At 43.4% G+C, this 24,298-nt stretch overlaps 1 protein-coding gene across 3 annotated transcripts in view; it reads left to right on the forward strand.

The window, feature by feature from the left end:
* XYLB (xylulokinase) overlaps positions 1 to 24,298 on the forward strand; it is a 135,243-nt gene that overhangs the window by 9,996 nt on the left and 100,949 nt on the right. Inside the window, exons 1-10 of one of the 3 annotated variants that reach the window (XM_014609085.2) lie at positions 3,026 to 3,103; positions 5,848 to 5,930; positions 7,714 to 7,783; positions 9,478 to 9,558; positions 11,898 to 11,984; positions 14,169 to 14,297; positions 16,005 to 16,070; positions 18,102 to 18,174; positions 22,987 to 23,105; positions 24,178 to 24,259. In XM_014609085.2, coding sequence (XP_014464571.1) covers positions 3,050 to 3,103; positions 5,848 to 5,930; positions 7,714 to 7,783; positions 9,478 to 9,558; positions 11,898 to 11,984; positions 14,169 to 14,297; positions 16,005 to 16,070; positions 18,102 to 18,174; positions 22,987 to 23,105; positions 24,178 to 24,259 — 844 coding nt within the window. In that variant the 5' untranslated portion in view covers positions 3,026 to 3,049. Of the gene's footprint in view, positions 1 to 3,025; positions 3,104 to 4,314; positions 4,433 to 5,847; positions 5,931 to 7,713; positions 7,784 to 9,477; positions 9,559 to 11,897; positions 11,985 to 14,168; positions 14,298 to 16,004; positions 16,071 to 18,101; positions 18,175 to 22,986; positions 23,106 to 24,177; positions 24,260 to 24,298 lie in introns of those variants that run through there. The other 2 variants (XM_059729220.1, XM_019499177.2) reach the window with 2 other exon arrangements.

The following is a 24,298-nucleotide window of genomic DNA, read 5'->3' on the forward strand; positions in this document are numbered from 1 at the left end:
AGCCACATTCACTTTAATGGCACTCTTCTTGGTAATAATCATTGTGCAAAGAGGTTTGCAGGATGGGGAGACTAGGCCTTGCCAAGTTCCTCATTCATTAGAAGGCATTTGAAAAATGCCTTCAAATGTAATAGGTTTTGATGCTTGAAACTCACTTCTGTTTTTGAAAAGATTCTATTTACAAAATGAGGGCTTTGTTCCAGCAACTGTGTTTTTATACCTGGACCCCTGAGTTTCAGTGAAATCCATGTTAATATTAGTAACGAGGTTCACATGGGCAGAAGTCAATCCATTCAGGTCCAAGCACAGGTTGTGGTTTAGACAATGTTTATAAAATTCTTCTGAAGGTGAAAGATCTAATCCAGGGGTAGACAACCCCTGGCACATGTGTCGGAGTGTGGCACCCAAAGACATTTTCCTTGGCACGCATGCCTCAGGGAAGGGGCCAGAGCTGCGCTGCCACAAGAAGGATCAGGCCCTTCGTGGCTCCCCAGCCATCCACCCCTGGCACGGCAACATCTTACAAGTCGAGGTTGTGGGTGTTTTTGGCACTCTACCCAAAAACGTTGCCGACCCCTGGTCTCATCCATTTCTCAACAAGTCAATTAGAGTTTTCTCATTGACTTCTGGAGGAGCAGAATTGGGCTCCATAACAACAGCCGTCCACCAAGTGCTACACATTACTAACTGCTGTCTGTTAGTCACTATGGTTAAGTGCTGCTGGAACTGGGGAGGGCATCATCCCACCACTTAGAACATAAGGACCCAAGAATTGCCATTTATTGGGTCAGACCACAGGTCCATGTTGCCCAGGCTCCTGTGTTACACAAGGGCAGAGTAGATGCTGAAAGGGAGAGTGACCTGGGTCTGACCAGGGTTTTTTCCCCTGCTGTTCCTCTTTCACTTGCAGCCTCCAACATTTAAGGTCTAGGAAGTTCTGATACAGAGGCTGTAACCCTAACCCCCATGCTCAAGAGCTACTGATGCCCTTTTCCTTCAAGAATTTGTCCAATCCCTTTGTGAACCTGACTAAACTGATAGCTTCCGCAACGTGGTGCAAACGAGTTCTGCCCTTCAACTACGTGCTGCGTGTAAAAGAACTTCCTTTTGTTAGTTTTAAACTTACTACCAATTCGTTTCATGTTGTGACCCCTGCTTCTTGTGTCATGAGAGTAAACAATAAATCTCAACCGACTTTCTCTCCACCATTTAGTGTTTTGTAAACCCTTCTCGTGCCCCTAACCCTCCTGTCTTTTCTAAACTGAACAGGCCTGGCCTCTTTAGCCTCTCCTCATGTGGAAGCTCCCTGCACTTCACTTTTTCCTTGGCTGTTATTGTAACTTTCCCCTGCTGTTTAAAAAGCCCCAAATCATAGACTCCTAGAGCAGCAGGGCTGGAAGGGACCTCCCAGAGGGGTCCTCAACCTTTGGCCTGTGGAGCCACAGTATCTTCCTGCAGGGCTCCCCATGGGGCGTGAAATTTGGCAGTGGGGGAGCAGTGGCAATTAATACAGTCACCCTCTCCCACTGCCAAATCCCAAACTCTGACCCCTGCACAGAGGGTTGGGGCTGGCCCACACCCCTTCCCCTCCAGCTGGATCCAGCCAGGCCACACCGCCCCATGGGGCTGGGCTGAACCGGGTCAAGTCCCCTTCGCTTCCCTGCGGGGTTGTGTTGCGGCTGCCTCAAACCCCCTTTGCTCCTGCGGGGCTGGGTTGGAGCCAGGCTGTCCCTCCTACCCCCTTCTGTACGGCTGGATGGGGTCCCCACTGCCACCACTCTGGTGGACTGGGACCACCGGCCAGATCTGGCCCACGGACCAATTGGGTGCTGTACATCTGGCCTGGTGGCCAAAAAGGTTGAGCACCACTGATCTGGTGCAACCCCTGCTTGGGGCAGGAACAGCCCTGTCCAAATCACCCCGTACAAAACATCGCCTAAACTCTACATCAGACTACCGGCAGCCCGGACCCAGCACAGACCTCCCACCCCAACCTGCCACAGGGAAAGCTGGGCAACCACGGCAGCCGACGTCCTGCTTGTACAAAACTTCCTCAAGATACCCTCAAGAGATCCCCAAACGCCATCAAGATACCCTCGAGATCCCCAAACGTCCTCAAGATACCCTCAAGAGATCCCCAAACGCCATCAAGATACCCTCAAGAGATCCCCAAACGTCCTCAAGATACCCTCGAGATCCCCAAACGTCAAGATACCCTCAAGAGATCCCCAAACGCCATCAAGATACCCTCGAGATCCCAAACGTCAAGATACCCTCAAGAGATCCCCAAATGTCCTCAAGATACCCTCGAGATCCCCAAATGTCCTCAAGATACCCTCGAGATCCCCAAACGTCCTCAAGATACCCTTGAGATCCCCAAACGCCATCAAGATACCCTCGAGATCCCCAAACGTCCTCAAGATACCCTTGAGATCCCCAAACGCCATCAAGATACCCTCGAGATCCCCAAACGCCCTCAAGAGATCCCCAAACGCCGTCAAGATACCCTCAAGAGATCCTGGGGAGGGACCATGTCCCCGCTACAGGGGATGGCGATGCCCCCCGTCCAGACCAGCCTGAGCAGGCGGCAAAACAGATCCATAGACAGGGAGGCCGGACGGGCCCTCGGAAGACCAAACGCCTTTGCATGGAGACACCGTGAGGTAGGGCGGCCGGCGCAGAGGACAGTCCGGTTTTCCGCTCCTCTGTCCTCTCTTGATCCGAAACCCCCGCGCCTTTACGTCCTCTGTTCTTCCCTTCAAGAGAAAGATGTTGAAGAGACAAACAGAGGAGGCAGAGGCGCGGGGTTTCGGATCAAGAGAGGACAGAGGACAACCACACCCTCCTCTAGGATGTCCCCTGCACCAGCCCCGTGCACGCGCGCTCCTGCTGCCAGCCTGCCCGGAATGCCCCGCCCCCCCGGCCGAGGGGCGCGCGCGGCGGCCTAAGGGGCCCGGAGGGGCGGGGCCTGTCACGAACTCGCAGGGGGCGGGGCCTGCCTCGGGGTCTCCGGGGGCGTGGCCTGCCCGGGGGGCGGGGCGGCGGTGGCATGGCGGCGTCCTTGTCGCGCGGGTACTTGGGCTGGGACTTCAGCACGCAGCAGGTAGCGCGGAGGGCGCGGGGAGGATCCGCCATTGCCCCGGGCCGGGCCGGGCCTGGCAGCGCCCCCATGTCTGGTCGGGGTCGAGGCCGGCGTATCCGTGCGGGGCCCCGGAGTCGGGCCCGGCCCGGGAGCCAGGCGCCCCGCGCGGGGGGGGCAAGCCCATTGGCCTCGGGGACTGAAAAAAACTGACTAGGCCAAAAAACCCCGCAGGCAGTGGAGATGGTTTCATTCGTCCTGTCCTTGCTGCGCGTCTCAGCTCAGCCCATCGCCCTAAAGCCAAACCCGGTCTGCTGGAGCGTGTCCTGCACCTGCGCGCTCAGGTGTCCGGCTGCGGGCGGCCCAGGCGGCCCAGACAAAAAGCTTCTGCGAACAATGTGGCGGGAGACGGGCACTGCCTGCGTAGGAAGGCCGCTGCCTCTCTGGTGCGGTTGGGTTTCAGTGGAAGCAGGTGCGAGTGCCCCCCTCCCGGGTCCCGCCCCGCGGGGGCAAATCCAGCCGCTCCGTCTGCCGCGGGCAGCGTGGCAGCCGTCGGGACGAGTGCCCCCACCACTGTTTTGAAGCACGCCAATACACGAGACGCTCTGGGCGCTTGAATTAGAGCAGCTCCAAGAGTGACTGAAGCTGACACGACATGACATGTTTTAATTAGAGCTGGTCTAATTAAAGCGCTCCCCCCACACTCCCAGAGCACGTATATCAGCGGCCTTGGCGCTCGTCTGTGTTGGGCTTCAAACACGTGCCGCATCCGAGCGGTTTATCAAACGGCTGCACCAGACGGGTCGCTTTTTCCTTCAGCGCGGACTGGTTTCCTTAGCAGTGATTTGAATGGGTGCAGCAAGTGTGTAGCTAGCCTGGAGGCTAAGCTTCCAGGCCCTCACTAAGGAAGGTAATAATGAAGGTGAGGTGGTGTAAAAAGAAAACCCCTGCCGCTGCAATAGGGAGTGACAGCTGGAGAGGAGAAAGGGGACAAACCATAGCTGATGGGCAGGGGCCGGCTGAGGAAATTCAAAACTCCCATTGGATCTGAACCCACCTCAAGGTCTGAGGATGCATCAGGAGGTTTAGAGGCGTCTCGGGCCTGTGCATGCAGCCGAACCGTGGTTCATTTGTATCTGGGGGGCTCGCAACCCACCCTACTTAGTTCACACTGGGTTGCTGAATTAAGAATGAGCTGCCCAGCTGTTGACTGCAGCTTTTACTTCAAATCAAAGGGCACCATTAGTCTGATCGGCTGGATTGCTGCTTTGCTGTGGTTATATCTACCCCTGGATCCTTCACAAGCCCTCATATTTGCAGAGGAGTTAAGAACAAAATCATGCAAAGTCCCAGGTACTTCCATCTTCCTCTCTCATGCCATTTGCTCTCTCAACAGGAGCTTTCGGCCTAGAGTTGTGATACATGTAGAAGGGGGATTGCACACCTGCTTGTTTTGGGTTGGCAGTTTGCTCCTGCCACACCAGGTGTGGGTAGTGTTAAGTTGGTAATAAGCAACTTTTATCCACAAAATAAATTTAAGCCATTTTTTATCACCTACTAAACCACTTGCTGTAGATCGCCGCTGTTTGGGATACAGTAGTGCATGCTGTCTGAGCTCCAGCTTGGCTACCTTGCCCTTGGTAGGGCTTCAGTTTGCTCAGGGATTTTGCTAGATTCCTGGTCTAGTGAAGAGGCAGTGGTACATTCTGCTTGCGATATTGCTCACTAAGCTAGATGGATCTGTGATCTTTTTCTTGCATGAGAAATTTAAATAGCTGAGAGTGTGTGCGCCTTATTTACTTGATTCCAGGATGAGGTCTTTTTTCTGTTTGACATGGGAGGAAAAGCCCCTTTTCTTGGAAACAAGAATGAGTTTGTGAAGGTTTGAGTACGAGGCTGCGCTGGCTCTGGTTCCACCCTGGGGACAGGGCCAGAGCTGCGATTGCTGCTGGCCCTCCTACCACCTCTGTCTCTGCCCTCCTCGTACCAAAACAGCGTCTGTCCATAGTCCTGTCCCCTACTGCTGCCCCCCCGCCAAGTGACCCAGCTTTTTTCTCTACAGCTGTGGGTGGGAGTGTGTGAATTTAAGATGACCCCCCAATAATTAAATTATGTACATGGAAAGTCGCAACAAAGTTATACATTTCCCATGTATAGTATTCAGTTATTGGGAGAATCATCTTAAATTCAGGGTTGTCTTGGATTCAAGTAAATACTGTACATTGTCATCACTGGGCAACAGAAGTAACACTTCAGAGATGAAGGGGACAGTTTCCCTGTCTCCGCTCTTGTTCCAGGTTCCCTACCAGCTTATCTTTGCGTTCGTTACAGTGTCTTTACCTTGACTTCATTGAAGATGCCTTGCAAGAGCCTGGTTTCAGAGAATTACTTGTGTGATGTATAGTAGCATTTCTGAGCCTTGATGGCATTATATAAATAATTGCCTGGAAAAGTAGTTCTTCTCATGTAGGAGAACATTTCCCTTACGTGTGCGATGCACAAGTTATCAGTCTCTGCAAGACTAGGCTTTCATTAAGAACTGAGCTTGTATTCCACATGATTGCAGAGGTAAACTTCCAAAATTGAAAACCGAATGTAACAATGTAGGCCGCACTCTTGACTGTGGCTGCTCAAGCGCAGTACCCGGCAGTGGACACCTGCAAGGGGCATGGTTTTGAGAATTAACTAAGCACCCACCCCCCTAAAACCCAATCAGAATCCTTAATTAATCATTTCCATTTTTGTGCATTTCTAATTTTTTTTTCCAGCTGAAAGTTATTGCTGTCGATGAGCAGCTTAGAGTCACTTATGAGGAAAATGTTCATTTTGATAACGACCTTCCAGAATTCAGGTATGTTTTTTAATATTGTTCAGCTAAGATAACATGATTGTTGATAGGGTGTATTTGGGAAGGGCTGTCCCATAAATCTGCTGCATGTGGGGACCTGGGGACTGAAGAAAACATGTCCCTGCTGCATCTGTGTGTGTGTGGTCCTTGGCGACATGGCAAAGATGACATCAACTTTTGCAATATTTGGTGTTTTTTTGTAGCTTCAGCTTCTGGAAACCTCTGATTTATGTGGGAACCTAGCTTCCCTGTGAAAAAGAGAGGGCGTTTAAAGCCCTCCTGGTTGTGGCAAAGGCTTTCATGTTTGAAAATGTGAAGCAAATGCATGCTCCAGGGGCAGAAACCAAAAAGCAATTTGAAGGAACTCTCAATATTATTATTTGTGTATTTTACATCATGATTTTTAAGTCAGTTTTTTGGTTCCTGACTTTTTTTTTTAAACTTGGGGCTGCTGATTGCCTCTGTGTCAGGGGTGGATTGCTACATCAACACTAAATAAGTTCAGTGGAAGAAACTGGGATACGCTCTGGCAGTCAGTTAGCCAAAAATCTTTATGCTGGTGTGTGGTTGCATAAAGGCAGGGCCATGTTCTTTCTCCCAATATCTCACAGGTTCCCTGCTTCAATTCAAACCTATTTACTAGATATTGGCAGTAAGCTGAGACAATTAGGCATGATTTCAGGAGGGTTATGATTAACCAGGGAAGCTTAAATGTTGTATCCAGAATTCAGTAGTGTTCCCTGTCCTTTATTAAAAGCTGGATTTAGATGTCTTGCCTTGTACATGCTCTAGTCTTAATATATTTGAGTAAAATTGATTTGATATCCACAAACATAGCTGCAGGCATGCATGCATTACTATGTAGGTACCCAGCTTTTCACATTCAGGTTGGATATTTGGCTTCAAGGATTTAACTCCTAGCCGGTATACCATCATGAACATAAAAGATGGAGACTTTCCTGTTATAGAGGGTCTATGCAAGAGGACCCTTCTGGTTGCATAAAATCTCATTGACTTTCAAGAGCTCTTTGCTAACACGGGAATCTTCCCATTGTAGAATCAGACAAGGTTCTTTGGGTAAATCCGATATTTTTTTTATTAGACCAACTCAAATAGTTGGAAAAATTCTTCTTAGCAAGCTTTCAGGCACCAACACCCTTCGGTAGGCTGAGGAAGCATCTCCAGATGGTCTGTGCTCTTCCTGGATGGAGTAGTAAAGCAGCCAGAGGCCAGTACCTATGCAAGAAAGCCGGTCAGTTAAAATGTAAATTGAGGTGATCAGTAAGGTGGGGGGGGATGAAAGTGGCTGTAGTCAAAGGATGAGAGACAGGAGGGTGGGGTGGAAGGGAATGAGAATAGCTGGTAAAAAGTGGAGGCTGTACCTGGGGAGTCGGATGTTAGGCAGGTTATAATGTGTCATAAATTCAATGTCTATATTTAGTCCAGTAGACTGATGAAGGGAAGCTCATAGGCTCATCTGTGGAGGTATTTTGTAAATTCCCTTTGAGGATCAGAACTGAGAGGTTGGAGAGAGAGAGTGGTTTTCTTGTGAGAGAGGTGCCTGGAGAATCGGGGATTTACCTTGTTAATTGCTTTTCCTGCAACTTTGTAGTTTGATTTCCCCCCTGTTGCTCTTGTTCTTGCTCTCTATACGTGTAAGTATGGTGTGTTCTCTTGGGTCATCGTTGTTGATGTAAAAGAGCTCTTTGGCAGGAAAAAATGAACCAAATGTGAGGGAGCTTCTTTTTTCCTTTCCACCAAGAAAAGATATCACTTTTTTTTGCAGGACTCAAGGTGGAGTCTATGTTCACAGTGACAGACTGACAGTGACTTCTCCAGTGTTAATGTGGATCAAGGTATGAGAGTGTGTTAACATTGGTGGCATGAATATGTTTGTCTTATGTGATTTAACTTGTCAATTCAGTATTGTTAAAATGAGTTTATAATTACAAGCAAAAATTCAGCTTGCCGTTCAAATCAGCGTGCTTTGCTTGTTTGTTTTCTCTTTCTTCTGAGTGCTGTTCTGCCTTCTTGAAATTCAGATTTTCATGTCATGAACAAGCACAGCTGGAGTTCTGAAGGCTTTGCATTTTGATGTCTTCCTTCTCCATTGCTCATGCTAATGGATGAATGAAACTAAAAGTTTTTTTTTCAGAAATGCTTTTGTACCCACTTCAGCCCAGCCATAAATGAGCAGTTTACGGGTAGGCTGATTTTTGCCCCCCTCTCTCCTCCTCTTGTATTAGGAATACATTCCTTGTTTTCCCTCTTTCTGTTTTGTATGGATGAGCCAGTTTGGCTTTGCTTTGTTTTTACATGAGACCTTCTCTAACTCATTAACCAGTTGGTGTTTTCTCCCTGTTGGCTCTGCTGCAACTGAGCATGGAATGTGATATTACGACTGCTTGCAGACTTGGGGAAAAAGATAAATGGTGCTTCACTTTAAACTCGGCATACTCCCACGCCGAGCCCAGTGCATGGCCAGAAGAGGCATTGCATTAGGTGAACCCAGGTATCCCAACATTTGTATAGATTAGGTGCTTTAGTGGGGCGTTTTTGGCATTTTTATCTAATAGCTGATTGAATCAGCTATTAGATAAAAGCACCAACAAGCTCTGCTGAAGCACCCGATCTATACACATGCTGCGGAGCTTGGTTGAAGTACTGCACTGCTGCTTCCAGTATTGTTTTTGGTTTCTTTTATCTACGTCCATCAATGCTGTACAGGTCCTTCATTATCACTTTGTCCAATATTAATTTTAAAATGCAGTTACCTGGTTTTGTAGTTGAAAAGCAGGCATTCACATCCCAGGGAGTGTTCCCTATGTGGGACAGATTCTGCAATCCTAGTTTATAATGAATGTTGAAGATGCCCTACTGAGTTGACTTGTGTAGTGCATTCATCTTAAGGGTGGTAAGATCTAGGCCACAGAGTCATTATTATGTAAAGTTAGGTTAATTTTTGCTTCTAAACTCTTTGAATGTTCTTTGTAAATCTTGTGGCAAGGGCAGAACTTACAAATTTGGGTGCCGTAAGTTGAAGCACTACAGTCTTTGAGTCAATTGCCTGAATTTCAGAGGTGCTGAGTACCAAGGCTCCCAGTAAAGCTAATGGAAGTTGAGGCTGCCTAGCATCTTGTGGGACTGGTTCCATAACTTGGAAGGAATTGCATAGGTTTCTCAAATAAATATAAGAACCAAAAAAATTTGTCATGCCTTGCTTCCATCAGCTTCAACTATGTCCCTTTTTTGATACTGGTGAAATATGATGACCAAGCAAGAGACAAGATTTAAAGATTAGTCCTTTGTGCCTCAACACGTCTGAGTTTTTTGTTTTTTTTCTGCCTTCAACTCTTTTTAATGGGCAACTACTTAATAAATTAATTTATTCAACTGCTCAAGAAATCCCCAGTCACTAACTAATTCTTCATCATCTGCTACTGATCCCTTATTAGTAATGACAGACACTTATATTTAATTCTGAGGACTGTGTGTGTGCATAATTTGGTAGCTCATTACAGTCACTCTTGATTCTTGTTTATTCTTTTAGGCTCTGGATGTGATCTTGGAAAAGATGAAGTCTTCTGGCTTTAACTTCTCTCAAGTGAAAGCTTTGTCCGGGGCTGGACAGGTTAGTTTATAAAGAGAAAAATTGGTCGTATTGTATATCTTCAACAGAGTATTAAGGAATATTGGTAGAAAGAAATTAATATCTAATATAAGAGGCAACAGATAGGAATAACGATACAAGAGGCTGAGGATAGAAGACAAGGTTAACAGTATAGACTAGCTGAGTGCATAAATAGCTGGTTTCAAGTGATGGGACTGCTTTATTTATAGAACTCTCCTATGGTTTTGCAAATTTTACTTATATATGGAGCTGGAGGAGGGGTTTTGAATGGCCATGCCATTAGGAAGATCAGATGATGGAATACAATGAATAGTGGAACAAGCTCAATCTGTTAAAGATATAGCAATTATTCCATCTAGCATAGCTCTTAATGTGTTGGGTGGTGTACAGGACAGGGGAAATGGAAATGAAATTGTGGCTGCTTTGTGTGAGAGCATAGGATCATAGGAAAGGAGGCTGGAAGAAAACTTCATAAGGTCATCTAGTCCAGACCCCTCTACTCAAGGCAGGATCAGCCCTGACTAAACCATCCCAGCTAAGTGTTTGTCCAACCTGCTCTTGAAAATTTTCAAGGATGGAGATTGTACAAATTCTTTAGGTAGCCTCTTCCAATGCTTGGTCACCCTTAGGGGCAGAAGGGTATTGCTGATCTCCAACCTTAATTTGCTGTACTGCATTTTGAGGCCATTGCTCGTAACCCTGATGCCACAGCCACAGAGAAGAGCCCATGTCCATCCTCTCTATAATAGCCCTTCAGGTATTTGAAGTCTCCCATCAGTCTTCTCTTCTCCAGATTAAATAACCCTAGTTCTTTGAGCCTTTCCACATAAGTCTTGTTTCCCAGGCCCCTACATTTTTTTTTCTTTTGTTCTACATTGGACTCTCTAATCTGCCCTCATTCTTCTTGGGGGCTCAGAACTAGATGCAGTACTCCAGGTGAGGTCTCACAATGCTGAATAGAGCAGAAGAATCACTTCCCTTCATTTGCAAGGGAAATGGCACTCCTGTTGATACAGCCCAGTATGCTATTGTTTTTTTGCAACATGAGCACGCTGTTGGCTCATATTCAGTTTGTGGGCTACTCTGTTCTGCAAGTCCTGTTCTGCAGTTCTTCTGCCTAACCAGTCATTCCCTTGTGTGCATTTGTGCATGCAATTATTCTGTCCCAAGTATAGTACTTTGCCCTTGTTGAATCTCATCTGATTCACTGTGGGCCATTTTTGATGATCTGTCCAGGTCATTCTGGACCCTCGCCCTACCTTCCAGAGTGTCTGCAACTCCACCCAACTTGGTGTCATCTGCAAGTTTGCTAAGTATGCACTCAGTTCTGCCATCCAAATCATTAATGTTTTGGATGAAGCTATAGACACAGATTCTAACATATGAGGACATATCTCCCCATGCCTTCTAATACATCTCCTGTAATTTAACCTGTTGTATAGGGTTTTCCTTTTGAGGATCTCAAGCACTTACAGGGTGAGTGTATGCCAACTGCTTCTGGGTGTGCTGATGTTTGGCACACCCCACCTACCTGCAGCCACTCCGTGTGTGCCAAACCCAGAGCTGCCACTGTTCTTGGTACTGTTTTCAATCACATTGACTCAGGTCTCAGGACAGGTTGTGGGGGATGCCCTCAGTGCAACTTTCCAGCTTCATTCCTGGGTTTGGGGAGTGGGAGCAGATGAGCCAGGTGTGCAGCTCTGAGAGAGAGCAGAGCACCCAGCAGCACTGCAGAGCCAGCATACACATGTCTATAGATATATATTCGTCCATTAGTTAAACCTCTGGTACCACGTGCTTGCAGTCTGAGCTCTGCACTACAGCTGGTCAGCGCTGTCCAAGAACCGGTAGTGGTTCCTGAGGAAAAATTAGGGAAGGAGTGTGTTCAGAGCACCTGGAGGGATGCTTTGAAGTACCACATCCTAGACAACCTTTTCTAATGATGCTACTATCATGTTAATGATATGATATTATCATATTGATATCATATGCCTAGCCACAACTGAAAGCTGCTATTCTGTAGCAAAGTTCTTGGAAAGGCACTAACTGTAGACCTAGCAATATTATAGTAATGTCCACTAGATGCTGCTATAGTTAATGGTCAGCATTTTTGCTAGATTCTTGTATTTGATTTAGAATATATATTGCTTATTTTTGAAGTGTATGTAAAGGAGTCATTTAGCTTGGATGTCTCCAAAAGATGAACTGTTTTAACATAATAAAAAAAAATAATAATTTAGATGACATTCTAATCCTTCTAGTGTCTGAAACCAGATTTGAATCTGAATTTGGAAAATTGATGACTATATCTCTAATTCACATATCTGTATTCTGTATAGCAACATGGGAGTGTTTATTGGAAAGAAGGAGCCCATCATATTTTAAAGAATTTATCACCTGATCTTCCTTTACATCAGTCACTGAAGGTAATGTGGAGCTTTTGAGGGACAGTGAATGATCACGCACAGTCCTTTTTCTGACACTTAACAGTCGCCTTCTCTTTTGCTTGTTGCATTAGAAGTTGCTGTAACATACACTATACAGTATGGTCCTTTAGCCCGAAGGGTTTTCATGTTTCCCTTTTTTCTCCTGAATGACTGCACAAGCTTCTTTTAAAACATACAGAGCATTCTGTTGAAGAAGAGCTTGACACCAGCTTTGCCTGCCATGAGACCAGAAAGAGTTTATAAACAGTGGAAGAGACATCTGATCTATTAAAGACTTACATCTATGTATATAGATTCCCAGATGAAAGTGTCTTATCTGTGAAGAACTCCATGAGACTAGATCAAAACAGTGTATGTGATGTCCTGAGTCTTAATTGAAGTACTTCCAGAACACTTTGACTTTTCATTGGAGACTGCATTATTGGTAGAACCGTAGGAAGAAATAAAAGTCCAATTACCTAGATTCTGAAATCTGAACAAAAGGGCCACATGCTGGGAAAGATGTGTGCTACAGTAAAGTGGCGCTAAGGGAAGGAATCCTCAGTTTCATTATTTGATTTGTGGTCTCGTGACATGCATAGCTGGTTGGCTACTATAAGGTGTGTAGCCTTATAGTACACACCATCTTATCCGGCAACCGTTTATCCTCTGGATCATGGTGTATGCATAAGACAGTGGTTCTCAAACCTTTTTTTGCAGACCACTTGAAAATTGTTGACGGTCTTGGTGGACCACTTAATAAACTTTTTTTTGTTCTACAAAACGGAGCCCACAACTCATATTGTAATATCAGTAGTCTTACCTTACAAGTACAGATAATCTCGATTGTTCCACAACCTTTCTGTGGGCCACCTGAATGGAGCTTGTTAACCAGTGGTGGTCTGCGGACCACAGTTTGAGAACCTGTGGCGTAAGAGGTCCCATAAGAGTCAAGTGCCTGATGAATCTGCTTGTGATAGAATTGGGGTATGATTTATGGCCCTTACAGAGTCCTGCAGCCATCACACCAGAACCTTCAATGTGTACACCTAGGCAAGAGTATGGAGGAGTGGAGGTTGCTCAGGAACTCCCTTCCCCTCTTCGACCACTGAGACTGAATGCAAAGGCCAGACCGAGTCCTGACGTTCAGTGCCTTGATAGTTGTAGCATCTGCCAGAGAGCAGCAGATAAGAATTGCTGCTGACTGCCTAACGCCTCAGTGAGAACACATTTTTTGTCAGGGTAATGTCTCTGCCTTTCTCTAACCGAAGAGTACCCATAAGGTTGTGGGAGCTAGAGTTTTAAGGTGCCCTATACTCGCCTTACTCTGGAAGTTGTAACGTTGGAGTGTTTTATAGGAGCAATATTGGGGTATTTTATAGGAGCTACCCCACTATAGGTACCCCCACTATGTTGCCACCGGGCTCTTCAGTTGGATACACTTTTCAGTCATACCCTACCGTATGTGTGAAGGGGTAGCAAACACAGCCTACTGCTCCACCCAGCATGAAGTTTGGCTTGGGGGTTTTATACTACTTATGGTGAAGTTGCCATTACACTGAGATCATACTAAGTGCACTTAAAAACACAGGCAACACCATGTTAAAACTTGTTAACTCATGCTAAGTGCCTCCTGAGCATCTCAGAATTATGCCACTTAAGGTGAGGGTTAACTATGGGCCATGCTTTGTGTTAGGGTAACTTCAGTCTGAGTAATTCGTAGTCCTCTGGCATCCCAGGATTAACTGCTCTGAGCTTTCTCCTTCCCCCTGTCTCCCACACCAGGAGCCCAGGAGTCTTGGCTTCTAGTCATATCCTTCCTCGCCATTTCTCTAGTGGCAAAACAGAACTGTACAAGCAAGAAACTATTAACCATGCTTACAGCATGGTCCAACTTTAACAACACTTTACATTCCACAGATTTAGTATGGTCTAAGTGTAACACATAACTTCATCCCTAGAGACCCATTAGCTGTGGGTGCATTTCCCTGTCGCTGTGATGTAATGCACAAGGCCACTGCCTAGGCCTCGTCTCTAGTACAACAGCCAGGATCTCCAGTACAACAGCATGACATACCTATTGTATTTGGGCCTAATGAGGAAGTCTTAAGAATTTGACCCTTAATGTAAAAGTCTGCTGGGAAATGATAATCTTATTGATGACGTATATTTCTCCCCTCCCAGGCTTGTTTCTCTGTCAGTGACAGTCCAATCTGGATGGATTCTAGTACAGCTTCCCAGTGCTTCTCACTGGAGAAAGCTGTTGGAGGAGCACAGCAACTAGCTAACATCACTGGCTCACGAGCTTATGAGGTAAGAGCAGAAGTTCTTGTAGAGCTGCTGATGCTGCACAGCACGTTTTGGGAATAATTCTGTCCACAGTCACTAACTAAGATATCCCAAAGGGTGCTGGGCTGCAAGTGTCAAAGAGAGAGTTTACTTCCGAATACCGACAGAAACAACCTGAAATAAGCAGCTTTGGAATAGCTTATCTAGGAAACAATGGGTGTCCTGATGCTTGAGAGTTTTAAAATTAGATTAGGCAAAGCCCTAGAAATTTGGAAGCACTTATGTATTGGGAGAGAATGAATGGGTGAACTAATATTGTAAGCTACTTCTGCAGTTCTCTGGGCCAGCTCATCAGCTGGTGGAGTTCTGCTGATTTAGGCTATAGAAGCTGCTGCTGGCAAAACTACGTCAGGCAGGGTGTAACAACTTGTAATTTAGGAACAGCAATACCAGCAAAAGTGTGCTGTTATTGATATAGCTTGTTTTCCTTGTGGGGGTTGTTTTTTATATTGTACAGTACTGGAACAAAGTGCAACTTGGCCTTTATAGCTGCATTCACATTAAGAAAGCTTTGTTGGTGTAGCCTACTGGCATTTTTTTACTATAAGAACCCCTGCTATAACTTTTCTCTCTTGGACTTCAAATGAGAAAAAAAGATGGGTTTCAAACTTAGTTATGCAAATACCTTAGTAATAAAATCTCTGCTGTAACATAGCTGTTTCTGAATACAGTTCCCTTGACTCCTTTGCATCCACAATGATTCTAGAGTCCTGCAGCATCAACATCCAGCCCTAGCTAACACCCATCTCTTTGTGCTCCAGGGAAAAGTGATTGGATGAGCATTGCACCCTGAAATGCCAACAAACTTGGGCTGTTGTGGAACTGAGTGGGGAGAGGCAAGGTCCAAAAGTCCTGTGCCCTAACACAGGTTGCCCGGTCTTCTATCTGGTTTTCTTTATAACCCTGAGTCCTCTTGTTAGGTGCCTCCCCCCACTGACAGTAAATCATGGATGAGTGGCAGTCTCCTGTAAGGTACTTTGGCTGTAAATTGTTAGTGATTAGGTTATCAAAGGAGAGTCCTGACCATATGCCTAATTGCTTCTTTGCATTCATTATGCAGAATATATGCTTGTGTGGGCTGGAATGAGTTTGAATGAGGATACATGGTTTTTTTTTGTTTTTGTTTTTTTTTTTGTTTTGTTTTTGTTTTTTGACTGATTAAGGGAAATGGCAGCTTCCAAAAAGTTCAGGATTTTAGGTTTTTCTGTTTGCATGATTTAATGCCCATATAAGAAATAATTATCCTTTAACCATTAGCATAGGTCTAGTTAGCTGTTCTTAGTTTCAAACACCTTGCCTCTGCATTTCCAACATTTATAGAGAATTGGGTAAGTTGGGTTTTTAAAAGGATTTGGAAGCAGTATTTGAATTGTGTTGGGTTTCTGTGTTTGTAATAAATGAGATTCATTTCATTGCATTGTCATTTCGAAATGTAAATTATGGCTAGTAATGCTTTTCCACTGCCTTTTTTTCAAAAGGTGAGCAAAATTCTCATAATGAGACCATGCATTACAGCCTGTTTAGTGCAGATTGCCTGCTGTGCTCTGACTTTCATCATGCATCAGGCAAATTAAATATCCAAAGTGCAATGTACTGAACTCATTACACAGAGTTAATGATTATTGACTCCATTTAGGTTTGTGTTCCTAAGCATTTGCATTTCTTTCTCAGCGTTTTACAGGAAACCAGATAGCAAAGATTTACAGCCAGAATCCTGAGGTCTACATACAAACTGAGGTTGGCTCATCTTCAATCCATTTATTGGAAATCAGGGTTAAAAAATGTTAAAGAGATTTTTAAGTAAAAATATTTAAGGACATATGTTTCATAATGCGACTTAGCTTATACAAGGTACTGGTTTTATAATTTTTGTTTGTTTGTTTGTTTCTGACCCTGACCCAAGTCCTTAACTGTCACAGAGTTACAAGTCAGTGCACCTAGAATTATGTATTTAATATTCTGAACACTTTTGGGTCTCAACATTGCAGGGGATGGACTTGATGATCTTCCGAGGTCCCCTCCAGCCCTAAAGTCTAATGTCTGTGAAGTTTCAGGCCAAAGTTTGAAAGAGGAAACTGCTCAAAATTGTGTATTTCCATTTGTTCAAATATTTGCTCTCACAAATGGGCAACGAAGCATGCTGTTGATACAGTCATACCTACAAAATAACACTTTGGATATACAAATGTAGTATTTGCTCACAGAAAACTGGTGGTATGCGATTTTGACCAGAAAGAAAATGGAGTTGGGTTCAGTTTTTTTTTTTTTTTTTTTTTGACAGTTTGGTCTTTGCAGGATATTTTAATTTCTACAATTTAAAAAAATGTATTCTTCAAATGAAAGTTTCCTTTTATTTATTTATTTTTAATTTCAGAAGTTAGCAAACAGCTCTATTATTGTTTTAACTGATTTAGGCTGCGGTGTTCTGCTTCTAGCAGTGATTTTATGCTGCAGAGCGAGTGGAAAAACTGTCCTGGGATGTGTATGAAGGAAGGATGACCTTTGCAGGTGCTTAGCTTACACCGTGAAGCATGAGATCGATCTATTCCTATTTTAATAGTTGATACTACTGGTCATAAATTTCCTTCCCAGTATTGACCTCTTATAGCAAGATGTTCCACAACTTCGCTGTGTGCTTTGTAAAGAAATATTTCTTTTCATTTTGTTCTCCCTATGTTGTCTGAATGCCGTTGTGTAACCTTGTTCTAACGTATGGAATGGATAGAAGGCAGGCTAATAGAGTTGGTCATAAACCTAAGACCAGATTCAGAGAGATGAATTTAAACCTGACAGTCTTTGGATCTGAGAACAAATGGTGAGGACTGGCTGGCATCTGTAGCAGACTCAGATGTGCGGAAAGGGTGGAGGAGATGCCTTATTGCAACTGTAGTTCCTAGGAGGAATGGTCTCAGCAAGAATTCCTCTAGAGTACCTTTAGGCAATGTCTACTAGCATGTCAGCTTCACTATTCTGTAGAAGGTGCCTCATTTTCTTCTGCTGTGTTATCCTGCTTTGGAGACATGACCTCAATATTAACCTAAGCCACCTCTTTCCATTACAGGCAGTCAGGGCACTGGAAAAGACAGATTTGTGTTCCCCAGCTACAGTGTAACAGTGGGGCACGTGAATGGCAAGAGGGCCCCTTAACCTTCCCTTTTTTAGGTCCCTTAACCTTCCCTTTTTTAGGTCCATCTCCAAGGACTCTGTCTCTGAGAGAGTAGCGGGTAGTAATGCAGTGCCTAATATGGTTGGAATTAACTGGCTATCTGCTAGGGTGGATGAGGTTGCCTGATTTAGGAAGAAGTTCAGAGACTTGTGAGTGGGACAAGATGCAACAAGGACTGCTTAAAAGGACTGCTGAGAGGAGGGAGCAGAAGGAAGATCTGTGCCTCTATTTTTGGTTCACTGACGGATGATATTTGATGGATTTTTCTGTGGCTTTTTGCACACGTTTTTGTTTTTACTGAATTATGTCCCTTGAATACAGTGTAACCACGCAGTAATACATGTAGAGGCAGAATTTGCTAATGTACTGCATATATATTTTTTTTATGTTTCACAACTCAAAGCTATTAACAGCTTTTAGAAAGGTGTTTGTTTTCAGCCTGTCTTCTGCATTCCCTGGCTTTGCAGGTACATTTTTTGGTGCCTGGCTGCATTCAGTACTTAGCTTCTGTTTGTTTTTGTTGTCTCCGTTTACTTAGTTGCATGCATTGCAGTGAAGTTTGTTGGCAATCACTATTGCATTTGATTTTTTTTTTCTTTCAGAAAATCGCTTTGGTTAGCAGCTTTGCGGCCTCCCTCTTTCTAGGTGATTATGCACCCATTGATTATAGTGATGGTAAGTGCCTTGTCTTTTTTTGGGGAGTTCTTTTATTATCACCATGAGTTTGAGATGGGGTAGATGCTCTCCACCTGTTAACTCTAAGTCTGAGAACTTAGCTGGCGAATGTACTTGTGCTTGGGAGTTGGAGCTGTCTAGCACCATTTTTAGGTTCCTTCTAGAAGCGCTATCAGGCCTGACTTTTTTTGTCTGCCACATTGTCACTCCCACTTTCCTCAAGGGGTCCTGCTGCATCATGATATGTGAAGTTTGAAGTTTCTGTGTCAAAAGGTGATATTCGTGCATGTCTTCTCTAGTTTTGGGTTTCTCAAGCTGGTTATTATTATGAGTTTTTAGCTTGGCTAAAAGGAAGGTTTGCAAAAGAAACCATCTTTCTTCAAAGTAACCAAAAAATAAGCAACAGCAAAAGTTTAAGAACCTTTCAAGGCTTCTTTTTATGCACATTATAAGATAAAAATGTGGCCAGACCAATTTCCAGGTTATCTTAAGTGTCCAGCTTTAAAATAATGATTACCAAGGAAACCTCTCTTCTACTACCTTTCCTGCTGTTTCTAAATATCATGCAATTCCCCTGGCAGAAATGGAAAATATCTGTTTTGGAGCTGTGTAGTTAGATACCATAGAGATGTTGCACAGAAGGTTGATAGAACCAGAATTGCCCCCTGCACATGAAGATTAGCTCGCTCTTATTTCATTTCTGGTGAAAAGGCAGGGGTGAGGGGAAGCAAGGTATCTTGACTTTAGCTAAGGCAAAAGTAGTTCACTATCATATCCCCCCCCCATCTACTTAAGACCCTAAGCATGGACAGCTCTTTTTGTTTTGCAGCAACTGGGAGATGCTTAGATCTATTTTCTGGTTCAATATAAATATTTTATTAGAGCCAACTTTTAATTTTTCAAGATATGGACAGATGAATAAATGATAAATTTATCATGGCATTAAAAAAGGTGGTGGGGGATGGCTTATGGTACATCAACTGCTCTTTGAAAACTGGCTCATATCTATGTTTCTAACCTGTGGTAAGTAAAAACGAAATTTGGTTAGTAACTCAATCCTGTGTCAGCTAACACATGGGAACTTCCCTCCCCCCCATTAACTCAGTACCCTCAGTGTCTTACTGATAGTCCCACTCTTCTGTAAACATGAAACAACACCCAACAGCAATAAAAACCTTTGGAGTTTATGCCACTGTCCTCAATAGATGGTCTTGAAAGTTTCTGAACACCCATCTCTCCCATTCTCTTTGACGTATGTGGAAAATCGGTTGAAGTCGAGGACTCAGCTATTTGCAAAACCCCACACCAGGCTCAAAGCCCATGTACTAAACTTAGATTGGAGATGATCAGAAAAAATAATGTTTACAAAAATAACTTTAATTGAAAATGGTTTTTAAAGTTGTGTAGAAATTTTAAATTTTTAATTAAAAGCTCTCCCTCACCCTCTAATATTAACAAAACCCTGATTTCTCCCCTTTCCTGCTTTTCTCCTTCCACTGAGAAGACAGAAGAACAACAGTTTTTTTTTTCTGTTTTTGAAAGTGAAAGATTTGGCTTTTGTTTAGGTGAAAAACACATTTTTATTTTTCATTTTATTCAAAAATTTGCAGTTTAGGTCTTTTGAAACTTCACAGACAATATGTAGTATTTTTGAATTGGCTCTAACTTATGCCTGGAAGACCCTTCTTTTGTGGCACTCCTGTGGATAGTTAAATAGCTAAAGTAAATATATAAGATAAAGCAAAGATGTAAGGTTATTAAATCTTTGTGTGAAAAAGATAAAAGAGAATTAAGTAAGACATTAGTGTGCTGCTCTTTACTAGACAAAAGAGCCTGTATTATAGTAATTTATATTTTGTCTTCCGCTGTTTTTCTTTTTTAACATAATGGGAGAAAATTGCAATTCCAGTAATAAAAATAATTGTAATTATGCAATAGTTACATTGATGTTTGTACAACAAAAATGTATTATTTTCTTGTCACTTACAATTCCCTGCAGTTCATCCACTCTGTTTCCATTCCCCTTGTGTACCGCATTTGGAAATGCATCTCAAAATACTGTTCAGATAATAGACCTATTCTTCATTTCTGTAGGTTTAACTTCAGGTCACGCAGACTTTAAAGGCCCCTGTTGAATTCTTTAGTCTTTTACTATAACTTATCTCTTTAAAGGGGTAGATTAAAGTAAGTAATGTGCTACTCCATTTAGGATTTTCTTTTTTAAGAGCCAGTCTCAAAAGGTACAAAATGTTTCTTGTTAGCAGTTGAGCACCTTTGCTGATTGACTTTAAAAAACAAAAAACAAAAAAGCCCCTGGCATTCTGGTGCAGTAAAAAAATGATTTTTATTTCTGTTACGCAGATATTAAATGTAAGGTATGTATGGTATCTGCAGGACCTGAGTGTATCATGTAAGGCATTGTCCCTTTATAAGACACCTTAAAGAACAACTGTTCAGCTCTCAACCTGGAGAGGCTTTTATCTTGAGAAATGTTTTCTTTTTAAAGGCCCTTAGGAGAATCACAGCGAGTTATACCTGTTTTGGTTCCTCTGCCAAAGGAAGCCCTTTTGAAAAAGAAACATATTGGGCTAAATTTGCCCCATTGTAGCTTGACTGATGTCAAGATAGCTGAAGGGGATATTTATTTGGCCCACTGAGAAGTGAACCAGAGACCATTTGCACAGATGTTATATAGAGGTTCTCAGCTATTGATCATTAGACACTTTTTTCCATTTCCATCAATTAATACAACTAGTTAGGTTATGTCTTTTGACCCTTTCATAATGGATTTGAGGATCTCTTTTAGCCTTCAAAGCTGTAATGCTTTTTGTACAGGTAATTTTAGCAGATCCTGAATGCACTTCTGGCCATCTTGAATGAAGAGGCAGTGGTGCTTGCAAAAAGATGTTGAATCCCTTCTGTCCACGTAGGGTGCTGACAGACGTGAAAAAACAAAACAGCGCTTTACTGGAAGAGGGAAGCGTGTTAGTTTGATCCCATTCCCCAGAATCTGTATAGATCAGGCGCTTCAGCGGGGCTTTTTGGCACTTTTAGATAAAGCCGATTCAATTAGCTATTAGATAAAAAAAAAAAAAAAAAGCAAAAAGCGCCGCTGATTTATCCTGATCTATACAGATGTTGGGTGAGCCAGGTCAAACTAATGCTATGCTTTTTTTGGGCATGCGCTGTGCTTGGTGTGGGATAGCTTGACTCTTACTACTTTTTGAATAATTTAATTTCACTTTTAGGCCCTTGGTGTTGAATTTTGGTAAGCTAGTTGGGTGAGAGGCCTCTTTCTCAACCCCCCCCCCCAAAAAAAACACAAAACAAAACACAACACAACACAACACAACAAAACACAAAAACAAACCAACAAAAAACAAAACACAACAGCAAAACTCCCTGGTCTTTGGCTAGAAGTGTCTGCAGCAAGTTACAGCAATACATGGTCCTTGTTCTTGGGTGCATCTACACAAGACATTTACTGCAGAGCTGATTAATTAGCAGATCCTAACTGTTAATTTAGGATCTGTGACCCTATTAGGCTGCAGTAAACTAATAAACACCACTGTAGGATTGTACTTGTAAACACGGGTACTATCCCACAGTGACATTATTTAGCACGCTGCAATACACATGTAGATGCTGACGGGGCTGGCTGGAGCATAAGGGTGCTTCAGTTTGGGGGCTGTCTGCTAGCTAGGCCTGCACTGGGGCACTCTCATGCCCCAGCCAACCCCTCCACAGCATATTGAGCTGGGTTGGAGCAGCCCCGGGCTGGCAGGCTGACCCCCCAGGCCTCTTGCCAGCTGGGGCTGCGCTGACCCAACTCAACGTGCTGCAGTCCCGCGTGCACGTTCAAGTGGCTTGTCGGAGATGTGAAGAGTTGTCTTTGTATCTAATTAAATCTGATTCTTTACTGTTTTTCTTGGTGGTGGGTGGGGTTGACTGGAAAAGAGGAATGCACATAGTGTCCGTGGAAAGCATGCTGTGCTGTGCTTTTTAAAATTCCTGTTGCTGCATCATAAGCAAAATTAACCAGCGTATAATTTATTAAGTGCATGTAATTTGCATGAAATGAAATTGATTGAATTTAATAAATTTAATTTCATTTTATACATCGTTAAGCAAAGTATAATCTGAATTTCCTACTTTGTGATCTGAGTTACTTCAGCATCTCAGCTGTGTATGATGCACTTGGTTTTTGAAGTATTAAGCCCTGAATGATCTGGCTTAGAACTGGGCTGCACAGTGTTTGGGATAAAGTGTGTGTGTGTATGTGTGTGTTGAGAATGGGGCCTGTATTGGGATAGGGTGTCTGCTCTTGGGGAGTAATGTGGACAGAGACTTTTCAACAGTTTGAAACAGGCTGGAGAAGAGGGCTATTATGGATTAACACTGGGAGTGGCAGCTGGCTCAGTGCTTGTGTAGCCACTGGTCTCAAACACGCATTTAGAAGATGGAGAAGGGACTCCTCTGTTGTCCAGATTAGGGGCTGAGTTGCAGTTTCATTGGTCACCAATTGGTTGAGGATTGGAGTATAACACCTCCAACCCTCGCCCCACAGATCTCCATCCTCCTTCATTGTGTGCAGGTAACTGTACGGTTTCCCAGTGCTTCGAGCTAAAACCATGCTGTTTCAGTTTAAAAAAAAAAAAAGGGTCATGTTCATTTTTCCTCCTTTCTTTTCTGTTCTTTGTTTTGTCAATTTATATGGGAGACTCTTGATTGAATGTTGTCTGTTCTGTTTTCATTAGACTGATATCATGTTTCAAGACCTACATTTTGGTTTCAATGCTGTTGTCTAACTAGGTTCTGGGATGAATTTACTGCAAATTTGTGATAAAAGATGGTCCGTGACCTGCCTCAATGCTTGTGCACCTGGGCTGGAAGAGAAACTGGGACACACTGTACCATCCAGCTCAGTATTGGTATGTGCCAGTGCAAAACAACTTCTCCTGTATAAGGTGTTGAAAGATTCTGGACTAAAGGACAAAGATTGTTGTAACTTCTTTGGCAGGTGCCCTAGTAATAGAAGCTTCCTACAACACTTACACGCATTTGTTTGACGGGAGAAGAATGTACAGTGTTTATACTATTCCCTTTGTCCTAAATCAATAGCACTGCAAAAATAGAGAATGACATTCACATTTTTTAGCTGTGATGTTATGTGGTTGTCTTAAACTGGTTCTGGTCTGATGGGTTAACCCCAGTGAACTGTAAGAGGTATTTAAAGCCCCAGAGTTCACCTAGTATATTTTTATTGGTCATATTGTCAAGTCAGACCAGGCTGAATATTTGCATAAATTGATTGACTTGGTCTGAGCCGCTGCCATGGGAAGAACTTTTAGCGCGGGCAGTGTGTGTGAATGGGAGTTGTCACCCAGCCATCGTAACACCAGCACTGCTTGCTACTAATACAGTTGACCCATCTGCTAATGGGCTGTGGTTTTAGTGTGGAGTGCTAATCTCTTGGTATCAGCAGTGAAAACAGGGAAGAAAATTTGTAACAATAACTAAAAGTGTCCTCTTATTTTAAGGATAGTCTCCTTTCAATTACTGGTGAGTGAGACTTAAAGGAATAGGATTCTTGACCTAAAATAAGAAGTGCTACAAAGCATTTGATGTAGAGAAGTATGCTAGCTGTATGCCTGTGCTTATTTGCATATGCACCTGTCCAAATGTACCTATAAATGTAAATAGAAATATATGAATCTGTGCGCATAGGTGTACACTCATGTTTCTTGCTCTAAATAAAGGAAGACAAAACTAAAATGTTAAAATGCTGTTATTGTCTTGCCTATTTTAGAATCTGATGTAAGGAATTTTTCTTGGAAGATTTTTTGTGCATGTCCTACGAAGATTTCAGTTAAAAATCTCTAAAGGCTCACAGCTAAAATTGTAGCTACTGTAGAATCAGCTGGATGTCTGTCTGTGCTTCAACATTGCATAGTTACTGTGCACTTTTCAGCTTTCCTTACTATGTATTTATTTTGTCTTTAGGGCTCCATTGCTCCGTATTATATTCAGCGCTATGGGTTTAGTCCGGACTGCAAAGTAGTAGCATTTACTGGGGACAATCCAGGTGAGAGAGTAAACATGTATGATAATAGGATTTTGTGGG

Source organism: Alligator mississippiensis, chromosome 5, assembly GCF_030867095.1.
Source record: "Alligator mississippiensis isolate rAllMis1 chromosome 5, rAllMis1, whole genome shotgun sequence".
NCBI classification, from domain to species: Eukaryota; Metazoa; Chordata; order Crocodylia; family Alligatoridae; genus Alligator; species Alligator mississippiensis.